Source organism: Varroa jacobsoni, unplaced genomic scaffold, assembly GCF_002532875.2.
Source record: "Varroa jacobsoni isolate VJ856 unplaced genomic scaffold, vjacob_1.0 scaffold_1274, whole genome shotgun sequence".
NCBI classification, from domain to species: domain Eukaryota; kingdom Metazoa; phylum Arthropoda; class Arachnida; order Mesostigmata; family Varroidae; genus Varroa; species Varroa jacobsoni.
Window position 1 is genome coordinate 247,684 of NW_019214176.1, and position 17,101 is coordinate 264,784.

Genomic DNA, 17,101 nt, shown 5'->3' on the forward strand with positions numbered 1-17,101 from the left:
TAGCTGAAATTGATTTACTGATTATGATGCATACATTGTTTAAATGAAAACCGTCACGTTCGTCATCTCTGATATTCGCCTGTTCCTTGATCCAGTTTGTTAATGGCATCAGTCGTATTCTAAAAAGCTTCGTTTTAAATCATTTGGCTCCTTCCACTGTCTCTTATATATATATATATATATATATATATATATATATATATATAGCAAACTCGTCAGCCGGTACAGTTTACAGGAGGAATTACACCTCCAGCCGCAACGACAATGACAATTTCGAGTGTTGAAAATCTGGCAAAGCGGGAATTGAGTATGAAGTGCTTTTAATGGTCGAACAGCTGAAACCAACATTAAAGACAGGTCACCGATTTGGTTATGCTTCCGTGTTGAGAAGCGTTGCATTAACAATGTTACTGGCTTTTTTGGTTTCCGTCATTTACTGTTTATCGCTACGTGCCGCTTTGAGATAGAGCGAGATATGGAGAAAGTAAAGTGCTTTGATAATGTGTACAACCAGAGCTGTCAAATTCTAGGACATACGTGTTTCTGCTGTACTCCCGTTTTGCCTCATAGAATAATGAAACGGCACACAACAACGATAAACTTATCTCAGCAAAAGGAGTGACTTGTTTTGACAAAAAAATGAAGGTTTCCTTATGTGTCAAGCTAAATATTTTTTTTTCAGTAAATAGCATTTTACTATAAATCCTAGAACTTGCTCATTGCATATTATAGAACATAGATTAAGAGACATGTCATGCTAAACGTTATATTTTTAATAGTTTGAATACGATACCTGAGAGGTATCATAGCCGACATACCGGTACTCTATTTGCATGGCGGAGTCGTCGCTCGCTTCTGGCTTCATTTGTACACGGCAACAGGACGGATGTAATCAAAGCAACTAATGTCTATTACCCAATAAGCTGATTCTTGTTATATTACTTCCGTGAATAACACTGCAGTCATCTGAGGCAGAATTCCTTCTTAGGTTTCATTCTTCACCCTAGCTCGAATTATGCGCACGTTGCCGCACGAGATCGGTGAGTCCAGATTTCCCCCAGATCCGAACTCGTTTTGGACACCAATCCAAGTCAAACCTCGTTTCTTCTCAGAGGCTTCGAGCAGCATGTTGCTACCTCGTCCATGACGATCAAAACGTATCATAATGATTATGTATCTGTTGGCGTACAAAACTAACCTGTTAGCAGCTACGTAGGGTTAACAGCATTGTAGTTTTCATCGCTATGCAAGAACCAATGTACTTGATAATTTGACTTTATATCAGACGCCGCTTTGGCTTCTGGTTACGTGTAGAATTCGGTGCATACAGCCACGCATGGCCAGATTCTCGCTTGTCATCACTCGATACTATTCTTTTTTTGTTATTCTTGCTTTTTCAGTTGCATCGATAGTGTTTCGGTTCTTGGTGATCGTCATCGCCATCGACTTCAACTAATACAATATCGCCACCGCTATCCCCTGAACGTAAGATCCAGCAACCGCCAACGTGCAATAATGAATTAATTCCGCTATAGCTACTGGGTCTGTAGCACTAACTTTGGTCCTTTAGAGAAATCTTCACCTATTGAGAAACGATGGCGCCACGATACCGGTAGGTGAAACGATTGTGACGACGAGAACAGGTTGCATCCTCAACCTTTCGGTTTCGGCCTTTTACTATCAATATTTCTTCTTTCACGTTCGCCTGTTATGTGTACATGGAGGTCCTTTGTTTGATCAAAGTTCTGCGTTCCCCTCGCCCTGTCTTCATCTGCACCGATGAGGTTGTCAGACGCCGTCAACATGCCTGCACGCCGTCGTATTCAATTGCCGCGGCTGTGCTTTTGGCGTTTCTATCTTTCCGATTGTTGTTGCTACTTCACGTGATTCTTCGGAGGTGCTGACGTTAGCGAGGATGATCCAACTTTATCATTTTTGCCAACAGAATCACCATTACCATCAGCGGCCACCAAGAATCATCAAGTCGTCATCAGGAATCCTTCATCTAGAACCAACTTTTCTCAGTTTTCTTTTCATTTCATCATATTCCTGTCTCTATAGATCATTCCCTTCTGCTACTTCTGTATGATGTTGATGATGATGATTATTATTGTTATCATTATCGGACGACGTGTATGTCAGAAGTCTAAAAGGAAGGCTAGCAAAGGAGGAAGAGTCGTTCATTTTCGAGAGTTTTCATCAGCCAGCTGGAGCAGGAGGCAACGACAACAAGAACAACAACAAAAGTGACTGCAGGGACAATGAAACGAAGAGCAAATAGCCCGGTCGCGATACCGGCTCGCATACACCAAAAGTGTCTAGAATATAAGGACTGCATTAAAAAGGAACATGGTCTTCAACATTATCGACGTCAACATGCTCCTTCTTTCTGTTTGCTGTTTGTGCCGCTGGTTTCAACGGCCTCTGTCGGTTGATCTGTCGACCAGTGGTCGTATGTGTGTATACGATGCAGAAGGAAGGGCACTTGCTTGACCAGCTAGCTGGTAGATTTGATTTGACGCGGTTTTAGTATCGCCTGCTACAGTTCCCGCTCACACGGGCAGCAAAAGCGGCGGGTCCACACCCCACCCGATGGTGCGCCGCTGGCACTGATCGTTCCTCCTTTCCTTCATATTGTTTTGGTAGTGCTGCTTTGTTCTCGTCCCCTTTCTCCTTAAGGGCGCAAACAGTCCGGATCCTATGCCATTATTCCATTGAACGATAATGGTAGACAGCCTCGCGAACAGTAGTCCATAAAAGATTTAACTGAGATAGGCCACCGGCCAGCGTCAATCGAATATATCTCTGCCATTTAAAAACTGAAAACTATTCAGTGCTAGAACCAACGCCCTGGCCCTAACGCTAAGTCGAGACCGGGGTGAGTGTAGAGTTGTAGAAGGGTTGTCTTCTTATCGTCGAATATATGACTGAGAGATTAACTGTCATTAGCAACATACCGTGCCCACAGCAAAGCCAATTTGCTGATATGGGCACACGTACTACACTTCGCGTGTGCAACTACTGCGGATAATAGTAGCAACACTATTATCATAGCCGCGGTCATCATCATCGTTGCCATCTTCATTCTCGTCATCGAGATTATCATCATAATAGCGCCAGCAATAACAACAATAACAGTGGCGGTTGCATTAGCTATAGCAGTTCGGGCAGTCTACCGAACGCGAAGAGCAGAAACGCGACGAAGCAAACGTCGATCTTTGTTTTTCTTTCTCCGACGTTTGACCGCCGTTTTCTTGTTCGGTCGATAAGTTGGCCGGTCACTCGTCAATTACGTATTTTTGTACCTGCGAGCTTCATTCCGCTCGCTTTTGCCATACGCGTTTACTGGTCATAAATGCCACTCAATAGTTTATGATCACGTGTCCTACCAAAAACATTGGCCTCGCAGGCGACGTTGGGATCGGCCGAGACAGAGTGTCGAATGTGGGAAAATTGACAGGAAATAAACTCAAAAATAGGCATCCGGTCGTGCACAATAACGGCTGAGGCGAAACGCAAACGACGACGGTATAGACAATATCAAACAGAAGAACGAAATAACGGAAAGAAGCTCAACTTTCCTCTATCTGAAGGGGTACTGTGACATCAGCTACTTATTTACCATCAAGTTACCACCCCAATGTCGCTTTCATTGCCATTAACGCATTAGAGCTAGTAGTTACGTTCTTTCGTATCACTTGCTGTATTTAACAGTGTGAATTGTTAGTTGGCTTTAGTTTAGGTGAGATGGGGAGGGGTCCACGATCGTTGTGCTCACAAGAGCTATCTGGTTGAACAGCCAAACAGCTGTTGTCATTGGACGTCTTTTTAGTTCAATTCGCGTAGCGGCACTTTTTTCGTTTCAAAAACAAAATCCTACTTACTTGTGTAACTATATATATAAACGTATTTACAACATGCAACAAAAATCCTTGCTCACGCATCAAGTCCAGGTAGATTGGGTATATGCGTGTGGGAAGCAGCTACTACAACGGCAATGGCTGTAACGATGAGGTGGCTTTCATCCACCTTTTGCTTGGTATTTAAGGCCGTACAAGTCACGGCACGAGGCTAAAGCAGCACAGTACATTAGGCGATGAAATGAACCAGTGTCAAGCCGTTCGATACCTGCCCTGTCACCTGAAATACAAGAAATAACACCGTACAGTAATGGTGAAATAAAAGCTGTGCCATTATAGGACCCTGTCAGCCCAGCCGCTAACTGGGTAGCCAACTCCCGTAATGACGGTGTTAAAATACGGACCTTACGCGGTTGGGAAGGTGCGCACAGTTTCGATAGGGTAGCTTTAGAGGCAATACGCGTTGCTCGCGGCTGTCGACGGGTGTTAATGTACAGACACGGTGAACGACACACAGATTTTTGTCCGTGCTCCGGATGCTAAGGCAACGTGAACATAGCAAGATGACCACGGTGTAACTTAGGCTCTCGCGTACACGCGTGATGCAAAGCTGTGGTTGGTAAATCCGTGAAAAGCGTCGTCGAGGGCTAGTAGAGGGTAGACGATGAAATGGCCTCCTAGTCAACTGGTCGATAGGCTGGTTCTATTTCAACCGCTACTGCTGCTTGATGAGTCGAAAACGCTAGTGTTTGTGTGCATTCAATTAGCCAAACAGTCAACGCTAACGCCATTAAAACGCAGGGCGCGACGCGGAGCTGTTAATGCGCGAATGGATTCTCAAACCAGACAAAAGAAAGAAATCGCCGACTCTGTTATCGATATCAATTGGGTTACCGAAAGTGATACTGCTGCAAGAATGGTGTTGAGGATCATTACTATTACCTAGCCAATGAATCGAAACCGCGAAGAATAGAAGATTACGGAAGACTTCGTGGATGAAAATAGACGAAGGGAATCGTCCAGTCACCGAATAAAACGCACACCGGACGTGAAAATCCGCAGTTTAGTCAATTGACAGTTGGGGGTCTGCCCGGCTTGGGCTACTGGGTATAATAAGACTAGGAGTTTGTCACCGAACGAGAAAATAGGTCTTTGCGCGGACGCCGTAAATCAGGCACTGGAGGAAACACAACTTCACATGTGCAAAGACTCTCGGCTGCACGATAGACCTCTTATTATCAGCTTGTTCGTTAGTTACTTTTTTTTTGTTGACCGTAAGCCTTTCCAAAGATGCAGACAGCCCAGTCACGAAAGCAATCCACCTCTCTTGTATTCGTCACAACGCAAAAAAGGTGATATATATACAGAGAGAGAGAGAGAGAGAGAGAGAGAGAGAGAGAGAACACATTCAGGAAGAAAATCATGTGATTTAAAAACAAACGTTTATGACAGTGTATTTAGTAAAGGTGATTAGGCAAAAAGTCTAAGAAACGCAGTGACTCATAGACAACGCAGTGATTATTAATAAGATCAGCATTAGAGATGCGTTACATTGGGTATTTACTGCTGATTATGTTTTGAGAAATCCTTTATTTGGTAACAGAAGCACGTAGTGTTTGGGTGTGGCTCTTCACAAACATTTGTGTTAGAAGAATTCGATTATGAGTGCCAAAGGTAACTATCTACTTGGCAAAAGCTTGTGGCTAAGTGCTTTCGTTAGCGCAATAACAGCCTTCGATGCTATTATCTTTTTTAATTTTCACCTCTATCACTTTGTCAAGAGCTATCACCTTGTGGTCCTCTGAATGTCGCTAAAATAATCTATAGACCATAATGTACAAGAAATAGGAACGGACAACAGTACACTAATGGGAAAATCTAGGTTTTCAAATGAAAAAAAAAGTAGGCTTACAGCCGACTTAGGGCTGGTAAGTGCATATAGCAATTCATTTAAAAAAATCACCAGGTAAATTTTATTGAGGTGTTTTGCGACGCTAGGGCCACCATAGTGAACTGCTGAATTCTGCTTCAATGATAATAAATAACCGTAAACTTTATACGGTCGCTGGTTATAAATGGTTTATTGATACGGCTGATCAGTATAATGTTATTGGGCAACAATTACAAAAAGTGGACGGACCTGCGAACTCAAGTTAGCAGTCCACACCCATCTTCTGAAATGATGTGGTACTGTGTAGTTTTTAGTAATATAAGACGACCGTATAGAGGAAACGAATGAAAATGAAATGCTTCAAATATGTATTATTAAGCTTCGTTCATGAATTCAATCCTAGAGTCTCGCAAGATGAACACATAATTGATTAAACGTACGGATTGTATCAAATTTATGAATTTTTATACCATTCAAGTGTATATTAAAGGTCTGTATGACATATATGTCTTGTACGAGTACTATATGATAATTACATATATATCGCTGCCATATATTACTGTGCGTCAAGCTAAGAGGCGTTTTTGGTTAAACACACGTAGATGAATCAAGCCAATCAACAGTTAACAATGGTAACGAGCCTTGGACCAGTTACTGACTATCGTCATGCTGATCTGAATAGTCAGTGCTGAAATGTCATCACTGTCAAAACAATATGTACATTCGAACAAAAAAAAAACCTATCTGTATATATTTTTTCAGTTTGGAAACCGTAAACTGCAAGCCTACTTTTACTTTTACCTCACTGAACCGTAAAAAAAAAGGAGTAAAATCAAAACACTCGCGTTATGCAGCGGTAGTGTAGCGTCTGTATTTTCAAAAAAATCATCGTCATATGATTTCAAACATATTGTGGGCACATACAAATTTGATAAAATTTCTGTCTGAACATCTGAATTTAGATTAACTAATACAAAAGTAAAACAATTGCAGAACGGTTTCACATAGTGGGGTAACATCTGCTAAATAAATAAACAAACGAGAACTTCCTTAGTGAAAGAATTTAATAAGTTAGGGAGGTGGCTCAAGGCGGGTACTGCTGCGGCCTTGTATTCAACGGACGCCGTGTGCCGCTGGTTTGCTAAACACTTTGCGATAAACTTACATCGGGGAAACCTTCTCTGCATAGGAGCTGCATATAATAATTGTTTACTTAAAATTAACTCCGTTCGAAACGTCATCGCTTATCTTATTTATGAGCATTTAATTGACACTCAAATACAAATACGAATTTACGTACGATTCTCTGTTTTTATCTCAAGTTCTCCGCAGACATGTTATTCTCTTCAAAGTGGTAAGCTATAATTAAGTTAAATGGAACTACAGAGACACGACTTATGCTCAGTTCAGCTAAAGCATATGTGAAGATAACATTGGCTTCAATGTGAATCTTACGTGTTGACGGAAAGGAGCTTTCATAAATACGCCACTGCTCTTCGGATTGGAAAGAAAAAAAAAAAACAAAAACTTGAATAGAGTCCCTAAGCGAATGCCTGGTTGCTTTGTCGCATTAATTAATTAGTCTTTTTTTTTGCATGCTTTATATAGAAGTGCATTACATTCGAAGCTGCAAATTTAAGTTATCCTTATGCAGAATACGTCTGCACATCAATGAATGTAATTTAAGCTAATGTCATACATGCCGATGGCGGCTTCTCAGAGGGGTCTGCTATAGCTTGAAGCTCCAGTGACATCCTCTAACCTTTCATGCAGGCTATTATCTTGAGAGCTTCCTACATAAAACAATGAAGAATTACAAACACGAGACTCATTATCTTATTATATTATTATATTATTAATTCTTCCACTGGTTAACATAGGTCTATCAGACTAGACGGTTTTATCACCGCGGCAAGGAAAACCGCTTGTCAAAAACGATGTGAAAGTTGCCCAGATGCTAGCACAGTAAGATTAAACATTCTTCAAGGCCAAGATATTAACTCATGGGCCTTAACGGTAATTTGGCCGCCATCAACAAAACGCTATTCTATAATCACCTCGAGGCAAAATGCAGACCGACGAAACAGTTCTCCTTAAGGTAGCGGAGAACTAGAAGAACCATCGAGAGATACATTGCGGGTTAACCTGCTCTGCAACTATGATTATTATTATTATTACGAACCAGTGAACCCGCTCGTAAAATGGCAACGTTTTGGCCTATCAGTTGCGTTGGTCTTTTCGTACAGCATTAAGTAATTAGGAGTCGTAAACTTCATTGGGAATCGGCAACGAATGAAAGTCCTAGTGAAGAAAAAAAATAAAAGCGAAAATATTGTCCATCAATTCTACTACAGTAAAAAGAAAACAGGAAAGTTGATTTTTATATTTCATAGAAATATTGTAACTCAATTTGAGCTATCGGCCAGAGACTGGGTTAACATGCGGTGGATGAAGTGATTTGTAGCAGACAAATCTGATCAAATCAAGTAAAGTTCTCTAGGCTGGCCTTCGTTTGTATTTCGTATGATTAATCGCAGTAATTCGTTCAATTATTTTCAAGTCTGGAATCACTTATGGATATATATTGCATCTTATGAAGTTGAATAGTATTAAGTAAAATTTTCATAGACCAAAACTTTGTCCAAATAATTAATCACTTTATTCGTTTGTACTGTTATGATATTTCATATACATTAGCATTTACTTTAAATCGACTACAGCGTTCGAAGCGAGCAAAGCAGGAATTATAAAAGCGAGCTAGAAGGTTGTTTACTTCATTGGATCCTTGTTCCCGTCCAAAGGTGGCAACCGCTGGAAATAAGCTGAGTCGGCCACGTTCTTCAAACCTTCAGTTCTGCTTCACTTTGATTTTCTCACGAGATTATATCCAGTTGAATTCGAACGGTTAACATAAGTTGTGAGCCATATTTAACTTCGAAATGGGCCAGAGCATCATCAAATTGGGTTGGGAGCATAATCTTGGGTTTCTACCACGGACAAGAGCCCACTTTCTGGTAGACGTATAATTATAGCAAGCAAAATATTAATTTCGGTCCTGAGCTTGGTTTCAAGGCTGTGCTTGTCTGTTTCTAATATTTATCGATCTATTTCGACTCGGGTGCCTGTACACTGATCTATTATTTCTGCTGGTCAAACGCATTTGTAAAACGTGGAAGTGTACCAGACTGGGAACATTTAAAAGAAGCACGTTGTTTTACACAATCGATGTTTTTTCCGTGTTGGTGATCTACGACTCTCCATTCAAAACCGTTAGAAGGCATCGTATAAGTACGGCATTTAATGTTAGCTTCACGGGGACGTAAACTCCAGTTCATCATCACACACTACAACAACATTGGTAATTATCACCTTTATTATGACGTAAATCACTTATTTTGACATATAGTTTCTTGGTCAACTTCAATGGAGACACTACGAGCGCATTCATGCACACCCTTCGCCTAGGTCCCGTAGGTTCTTGTCGTTTACCTTCCGTAGATCAGTGGAATGGTCCTTTGCCGCGTCTCATCTAATGCTTTCTTTTGAGGTATTGTGAGGCCAACGGCAATATAAATATTCGTGACAGCCGTAAGGTTATCTACAAGCTGCGTGCAAGTGGACGCATCTCGCGTAGCAAATCCAGCTCTTCATTCTATTTTTGGTGTAGCTGTTTTTGTCGAAGATTTTTTGCTGGGGATGTTGTCACGGTCTCGCATCGCTCAGGACTCAGCTTCGTCCTGAATGGGTGCTGGCATTTATAATGTTTGTCTCGACCGTTCTCCATCTGTTTCGTCGCGCTTGCCGACGCGTGAATTCCGACAGAAGCACAAAAACAACGCTTTGGGGGTTGCAGAGTATAACGTCGACATCCGGTCTCATTGATCTTAATGGCCGGAACGCAGGGATAAAGTGGACCACTAAGGAACATTCTGAATATCGCCGAGTTTTAACCAGCCAGTGTTTAACCCTTTTATCTCTCTCAGCTGATCATGCGAAGTCGTAGTATATCTATGGATTGTAGCTCTGTGGTTCAAAAATCTTTACGCCGGTGTATGACTGGCAACTCCATCGCAAGACGAAAGTAAGATATTTAGGATGTTGCCGTGAAGTGCTAAATAGAGCGATGTATATGTAACAGTATGATTGGATACGAGTGACCCTACGTACTGTGTTCTTCGCCACGTGGTAGTTACTACGATAATAATGCACCTAGTGGAAATGGGCACTCAAACCCATACCTATAACGCACAACAAAGCTCCTGCGAGATATATATATATATATATATATGTAACACTGTAGAGTCCCAGGAAAATTAATTAGATCCACAACTTATGTCTTTCAGAGGGATGGTTATTCTCATTTCCTATTGGTACTCTTTTTTTCCTAAGCAAACTTTTTTTTCTGCATTCAACCAAATCTAAGCCGACGATTTGCACTTCCCAACAGCTCGTCGCTTCACAGTCACGACCCCATAAGCTCTAAGCAAAAGCGCCGGGACTAGTCAACCCCGATGCTCTTCAGGCCCTCAAGTGAGCGGTTTTTGAAGCAATCCTTGAACGAACTAATATTTCAACTCATCTTCAAATCCATCCCTTGACGTTTTCGACGATGGAGTCGACGAAGATTACAAGATACACTTTTTCAGCACGCACACAAACACACACGCGTACTTTGTATTTTTTCACTCAGTCTGTTTTAATCGTCAGGCTTTCTTAGTCGACTGTACACCACTAACAAACGTCGAAGAGGGACCCTCGGAGCTCTTCCTATTGTATCTTCGCCTATTCTTTCAGCATCGCACTCGTGTTTCGTTTGGCGTCCGTTTTGCGATCGTCAGCGTTCAGCGCGCTCGCAACCGCCAGCGGCGGCAAACAGACAAAATAGTGTCGATTGTCTCGGAGCAGCACTAACACTACGGGCGATATTGTCGGAGCTGACCGAAGCTGTCAGCAAAACATAATAGCACGATTCAACAAATTTCGTAGTAGCCGCAACGATAACCTGGCGCTTAGATATAGCTATATTTCATTTTGATCCGTGCTCTGTCCTCGCCTCTGGCTAGATCTATCGGCTTCACCAAGACCACACAGTTCGATGCACTAGACGATTACTGTTAAACAAAAAATAAATAAAAAGGACCCAGAAAGATTCGAAGAGCAGTACGGCTGTTAGTCATGATAATGTAACAACTGCGAAAAGAACCGAAGAAATGCAGCAAACGAAAAAAATATGAAGGTATCTATATATATAAATAACTAGTATATTCGAAGCCAGCAATTTCTCTCGGTGCCGATAACGTACTGTGGTTCAGACACGATTCAATCGGTTCCTGAAAAATTTGCCTTAAAGCAGTAGTAGAATTAGTTTGGAGAAAAAATAAGACAGTTGATCTAAAGGTCTTATGTAACTCATTGACTACGATGCTACTGCAAAGTACAGAAAAGGGTATTTCGGCCTATATACATAGGATTTCCGTTTAGGCTTGGTTGTAGGACTAAATCATCGGTCCGTGTCGAACTACTTTATTTGTAAATTTCGTTCCGTTTCGGTTTGCTGTTTTACCTCATTATCTGCATCTCTTGTTAGCCGACTAACAAGCGTATTTTGTTGTACGTTCCGGTATATTAAATCATTTGCTATAATTTTTTCGTATCGTATTATCAGTTGTTTATGTTGGATGCAATGCATATGGACTGGAAAGAGAGCAGAGAAAAGCCATCGTAACAAAGCAACGGTATATAGCTCTAAAAAGAAGGTGTGATTAAATAAACGAATATCCTATTAAAACTGTGTGATACGTATACACAGAGATGTCAAGGCGAATAGAGAAAAAACGCCACTTGTAATTTTTTACTCTCCAGTACTTTAAGTTTTTTTTTTCTCTTTAATTGTTTATTTTGCATTTACTTTGATACATTTACTTAAATATTTTTATTTTCTTAAGCTATTATTGTTATCGAGATCGGCTCGAGATCACAGTGTGGACATCACGTCTGCAAGATGCTCTATCCGCATCTTCTAATCCATTATTTAATTTATCTTTGCTCATCGCTTCCTGTATCTGCATATTTACATAATAACGTTACCTATCGTTTTTTACAGTCCGCACCCTCAAATAACAGCCATGGGATTCGCTGGATTCCGTGTCAGCTTTTTGTTGCTATGCACGACATCAGTGGCTACAAGCCCCTTAAGAGTTTTTACACAAGCTCAACACGCCGACGACAATAATATGTCTTTTCTATTTAGAAGAGTAAAAGTGTGCGCTACCACTTTCCACTTTGGCCGACAGCCAAATCGACCAATACAGCATAGACCTGGAGTGCGAGCTTCCCTGTCCCTTCTATAACTCTCTATACATAATATCTGTACATAATATAACCATTTACACATATAGGCTAGATTGCTGATCGCCCCGGCCATCCAGCGTGAAGTACTTCGCCGATTCGCATTCACTACTGCCGCTCGATAGCGCCGACCCAAGCGTCTGGTAGGCGTGGTTTGATGTGTCGATACACACGTTGCCTTGACTGTGTGGCATGACAACACCGATGTGATTGTTGTTAATGTTGCTACCGGCAGAATTTCTCGTTTGCGGAAAGAGCTCTCGCGTCGAGGGATAACTTTTCGGGGTAAGTCCGGCGTAGCCCATGTTCGGAGTTGGTAATGTTGGAATTCTTGTTGGTTGGAGCACATATGGGTATCGGCTGTCCTGGTACTGTGCATACACTGATACTGTGCCATTCTCGAGCTGCTTCAGCGCCTTAACAGGATCCTGTGAATGCGTTATTTGATTTGGAGGCGAACGCCGTCTGTACCACAGGAGTACGCCGCCGACCGCAAGCAAAATCGCGCAGAAGATAGTTAATCCGCCGACAAGCAAGCCGCGTTTCGGGTCGCCAGCACAGTTCAGATCACTTTCGTCAAGATTCATAAGCAACTCTGAGTGCAGCGGTTCTGGCCCGGCGCAACGGATCATCGAGGTACCGTTTGTCATGGACGAGAGATAATCTGACTGGAGGTACCGCCACAGCCATTGCAGTTCGCAGTTGCACTCGAGCGGATTCTTGGTCAGGTCGAATGAGGCAAGGAGCTCCACCGGTAGCGTATGGGAGTCGATTGTACGGATGCTGTTGCCACGCAAACTGACCCGCCGAAGATTAGGCAGGCGGCCGAACAGATTCGTAGGAATTCGTTCGAGCTGCATGTTGAACTCAAAGATGACCTCTTCAAGATCGAGGTTGGCTGCAAATGCATCCTCGTCGATTCGTTCTAGCATCTCGGAGTGACTGATGGTGATCTTTTTCAGTCGGTATGACTGTCTCAGGTCCTTCGAACTCAGTCTGGCGATGAGATTTCCGCCAATATTCAATTCTTGAAGCTTCTCAATCGAACTAACTGCTGCGGGGAAGCTCTGGATATTGTTGTACTGCAGGTTAAGCGATTTTAGCCTATTGAGCTCCATGAAAGTTCCAGGATCCACTTGAGCGATGCCGCACTTGTCCAGCTCGAGTTCTTCAAGGTTTTGCAGATGGTAGAAGGCTGCCTGGTCTAGCATAGACAGCGCATTTGAGCCCAGATCCAGACTCCGCAGACTGCTGAGATAGATAAACGATTCTGTGGGAACAGATCGGAAGTGATTAGCGCGCAGCACGAGACGCTTGATTTTATCTAGACCAGCGAAAGCTGCCGGACTGATGGTCGAAATATGATTGTTCGAGAGGTCAACAATCTCAAGGCTGCGTAGTCCATGGAACACATTGGCAGGAAGTTCCGTGAGAGAGTTCTTTTTGAGCACGAGTATTTGCAGACTCTGCAATAATTGCAAAAACATATATTGCCCTTACATTATTAATTTCCGAGACCAAGAGAGACGTCAGACAATACACTTGACAACAGCTACTAGAATCCAATCTAGAAAATAGCAGCGAACACTGCTCTTACCTCAGCACCGTGGAACGTATCGACCGACAACTCCTTGATGAAGTTGCAGCTTAGATCCAGTTCCCGAAGATTCACTAGCGCGAAATTTCTCTCACCCAGATTCGAGATTCGGTTAGTGCTGAGATCGAGAACTTCAAGCTCGGAGTAGACGCCAAATGCCGACAAGATATTCGCGATGCTGTTCCGTGACAGGCGAATCTCCTTCAGCATTGGATGCAACGTAAGCGGGAATACGTCTAGCGCTGCATCCTGACAGTTCACGGTCAGTTCGGCATCGTTGCAGCGGCATCGAAGTGGACAAAACAATCGGGCATCCGCCTTTTCGCAAACGAATGCAACGGCGAAAACTACGCTTATGATCGTTGCTGGCGTTAGCTTCCTGAGAATGAAAAATTTAAACCGTTCTACTCGTTAGCTACATGAGAGTGATACAACGCCAATTCAAAACCCAAGAATAGCCAGTTGTCCGTTCTTTCTTTTATTGTCAGCTATGAAAAAAAAAACCAAATAGCCTCTAGACCAACTCTTCACTTTTTTAAAGGGACAGAAGTGGGCAGGTCTGAGGAATCTGCTACCTTTCAGCTGTTCTGTCTCTAAGTATTTTTTTTCTCCATAGATGATATGCCATGAGATTTCGTGCCGCACAGAAATAGAATGAAATCGGTATCTTCGCTAGGCATCAACTGAAGCTCCTCACTTGAGGAAGTAGGTCTCACCCTCTTAATAATGGGGCGATTATTGAGGCTACTGTTAGACAGAAGCTTCGTCGTAAGCAGAGGATAAAATTGAAGGCCTCAATGCGTCAACAACGTTAACTACCAACGCACAGCCTGTGGTAGCCTAATGTGACTGCCGATTTCGCAGATGCATCGGACAAGAGAAATAGTAACAACTTGGCCATCTCCAATTCATTTGGCGAATGATTGATCTTTTAAGACGACGAAAAACTTCCACAAAATCTTAGGTTACTATTGAAATGCTGCACCAATAAATTATTCGAATGATAATGTTTCAATTCATGCGTTCCATAAAAAAAAATATTCTTAATTGAACTTTGAATATACCATATATAAAAGTCTTCCTACACTCCCATACTTACATTTTGAGTCACAGGATGTTGAAAAAGAAAAATAGGATTACACACACACGTACATAGAGGCAATTAGGCACGCATTGACCAACGATAGCAGCGCCCTAATAGTCACACATTAAAAATAGTATCCAAACGTACATGTGATCTGTCAGTAACGTATCCTTAACTTAGGGACAGGTATGAAGTAGTCCCGTGTTTCGTTTACCATCACTTATGCTCACCCCATGTTATGATTATCATCAGGGTAGCAGCAATGACGGGAGCACATTTTCGCGCGCATGGTAAAGTCTTAAATTGCGTTAACGTCGAAGAGGCACTCCCAATATGTCAGCTAGCAGATATCATCTGCATACGCACAGACGCCGCAACGATGTTATCCAAGCTTATACAATCAACGGCGGAAACTGAGGCCTCGCGGTAGTCGACGGAGCGTTATAAACGGCGCCACTCAAACCACCTCCTCTCCCACGGGTGGCGAGGAGTTTGGGACCAGCGGCAGCGGCGAAGACCCGGTCTGTATGTCTGCTTGACTGCCGTGGAAACCCGACAAACAGTCTGAGCACGAAGGAATCCGGACAATTGGCTCGGCGAGATACAAGCGAACGGCAGCTTTGGCCTGCGGGTACTGTTGTAGTCGTCGTCGTTATGGACATCGGCAGAATGGCGCTGCTGCTGTTCAACGATGAAATGAGAAAAGGTGGGGTGATGGAAAACCTAGGTAGGCCAACGACAGCACGGTGCGGCCCTTAAACCTCTCGAGACAAGAAGCAATAAAGAACTAGATTGGGGCAAGAAGCCCGAGACGTCTACTTAAAAGTCTACGGCGACAACCAGTGGCACAACATAGGCTATTCGTACGATTGACTGTGAACTTTCCGTGGCTCTTAAAGGAGGCTAACTAGGCTGAGTGGTTGTGTTCGTGTCTCCGCAGAGCGTCGTAACTAAACCATCGCGATCGAGGGCTAACCCGTAATGAGTAGCGAGAAAGCCCCAGGGCGTGCATTAAACAGAAGAGAAGACTAGCATTTTGAGGCTACTGTCGTTGTGGCTGTGGCCGTTGCTGACGTTGTGCATCTCGAAGATGCGCGATGTCGATGCGCAACGAGAGAACCCACATAGAGAACTTATAGACAGCCGTTTTCTTCGTTGGTTATGGGCGGTTGGGAAAGAGGCGTACTGAGGATGCTGAACAGAGGGGGGGGGGGGGAGGTAGGAGGCGTCACCTTCTACAGAAGCTGTACTTCGTCGATCATACAGCTTAAGAACAAAGATTTCATATACAGGACATTCAGGTGCTCGTACGGGGTTGTCAGGCATACGTACGTTGATAGAGAATAATTGCAAAGAAAACTTTAGAGATTCTCAAGAGATAGACATGAGTAGTCACTTCAGCAAAACCTCCGTACTCTAGTCATCCATACAGGTACCTAAGTATCTATAGCGCTAAATGTACACGGACGTCTTAGAACAACTTCGTTCACTCGGATAGAGGGCTGCTCGGACTATTGTTGCATGGGGCATCGATAAAAGCCGCTGACAACGCCTACTTTTTCCGGATATGGATACCTGAACGGAACAATAGCAGAACACCTACCTGCTCATTCTCCCAAGTAGAAGAAATAATGCACTTGGTGCGTCAAACGAACATTCAGCCATATCAATGATAGGTGATCATAGAGCAAAAGGCAAATAACAGCGAAATGTGGGGGATGCCATCATCGACATCAGCACCGGCAGGACTAGATAACAGATCTAATTACTAGTTATAAGTTGACGACTATACAGGTTTGCCTGAGCGTGTATTGATATTTCGACAACTCTGCATGAAGAACGGGGCGAAGGATTTAGGAAAAGTTGAACTACACGATATAACGCTCAGTAGTAAACAAAACTAAACAGTTAGAACCGTCGCAGAAGTTAATGTACGTACGATACAGACGAAATGAAGCAACAGCACCTTCATTACACGAGCTCATTATGAGGAATTAATTTACTGTATAGTACAGAAATATATATATATATTGTACGTATTTTGCATATATGTTAACTTTAATTAATTTTTCGCGAAGTTATACGCGTAGCGCTATCCTGGTCGAACCCGGCTTGTGTACAATCATGGGTCTACACGTGCGTAACCAAGACCTTATTCAAAACACAGGAAAATCTTTTAGCGTTAATACTTTGATATATTCTCTTTCAAGGTACACGATTACAAAGAGATCATTTCTAGGAGTGTAATTTTTTGGTAGGCGTTTTTGATCAAGTGAAAATGGCCAAGAGTGGTAAAATGCTTTGTAGCGTTAGAAGAAGAA

The 17,101-nt window shown here is 42.7% G+C and overlaps 1 protein-coding gene across 1 annotated transcript; it reads right to left on the minus strand.

Moving 5' to 3' along the window:
* Positions 1–8,124: 8,124 nt before the first annotated feature.
* Positions 8,125–15,180, minus strand: LOC111268289 (uncharacterized). The gene is made up of 3 exons (XM_022847180.2): positions 14,796–15,180; positions 13,697–14,075; positions 8,125–13,565 (listed from the first exon to the last, which is right to left on the minus strand). Coding segments are annotated over exons 1-3 (1,809 nt in total). The 5' UTR covers positions 14,798–15,180; the 3' UTR covers positions 8,125–12,137.
* Between the last annotated feature and the right edge of the window lie 1,921 nt (positions 15,181–17,101).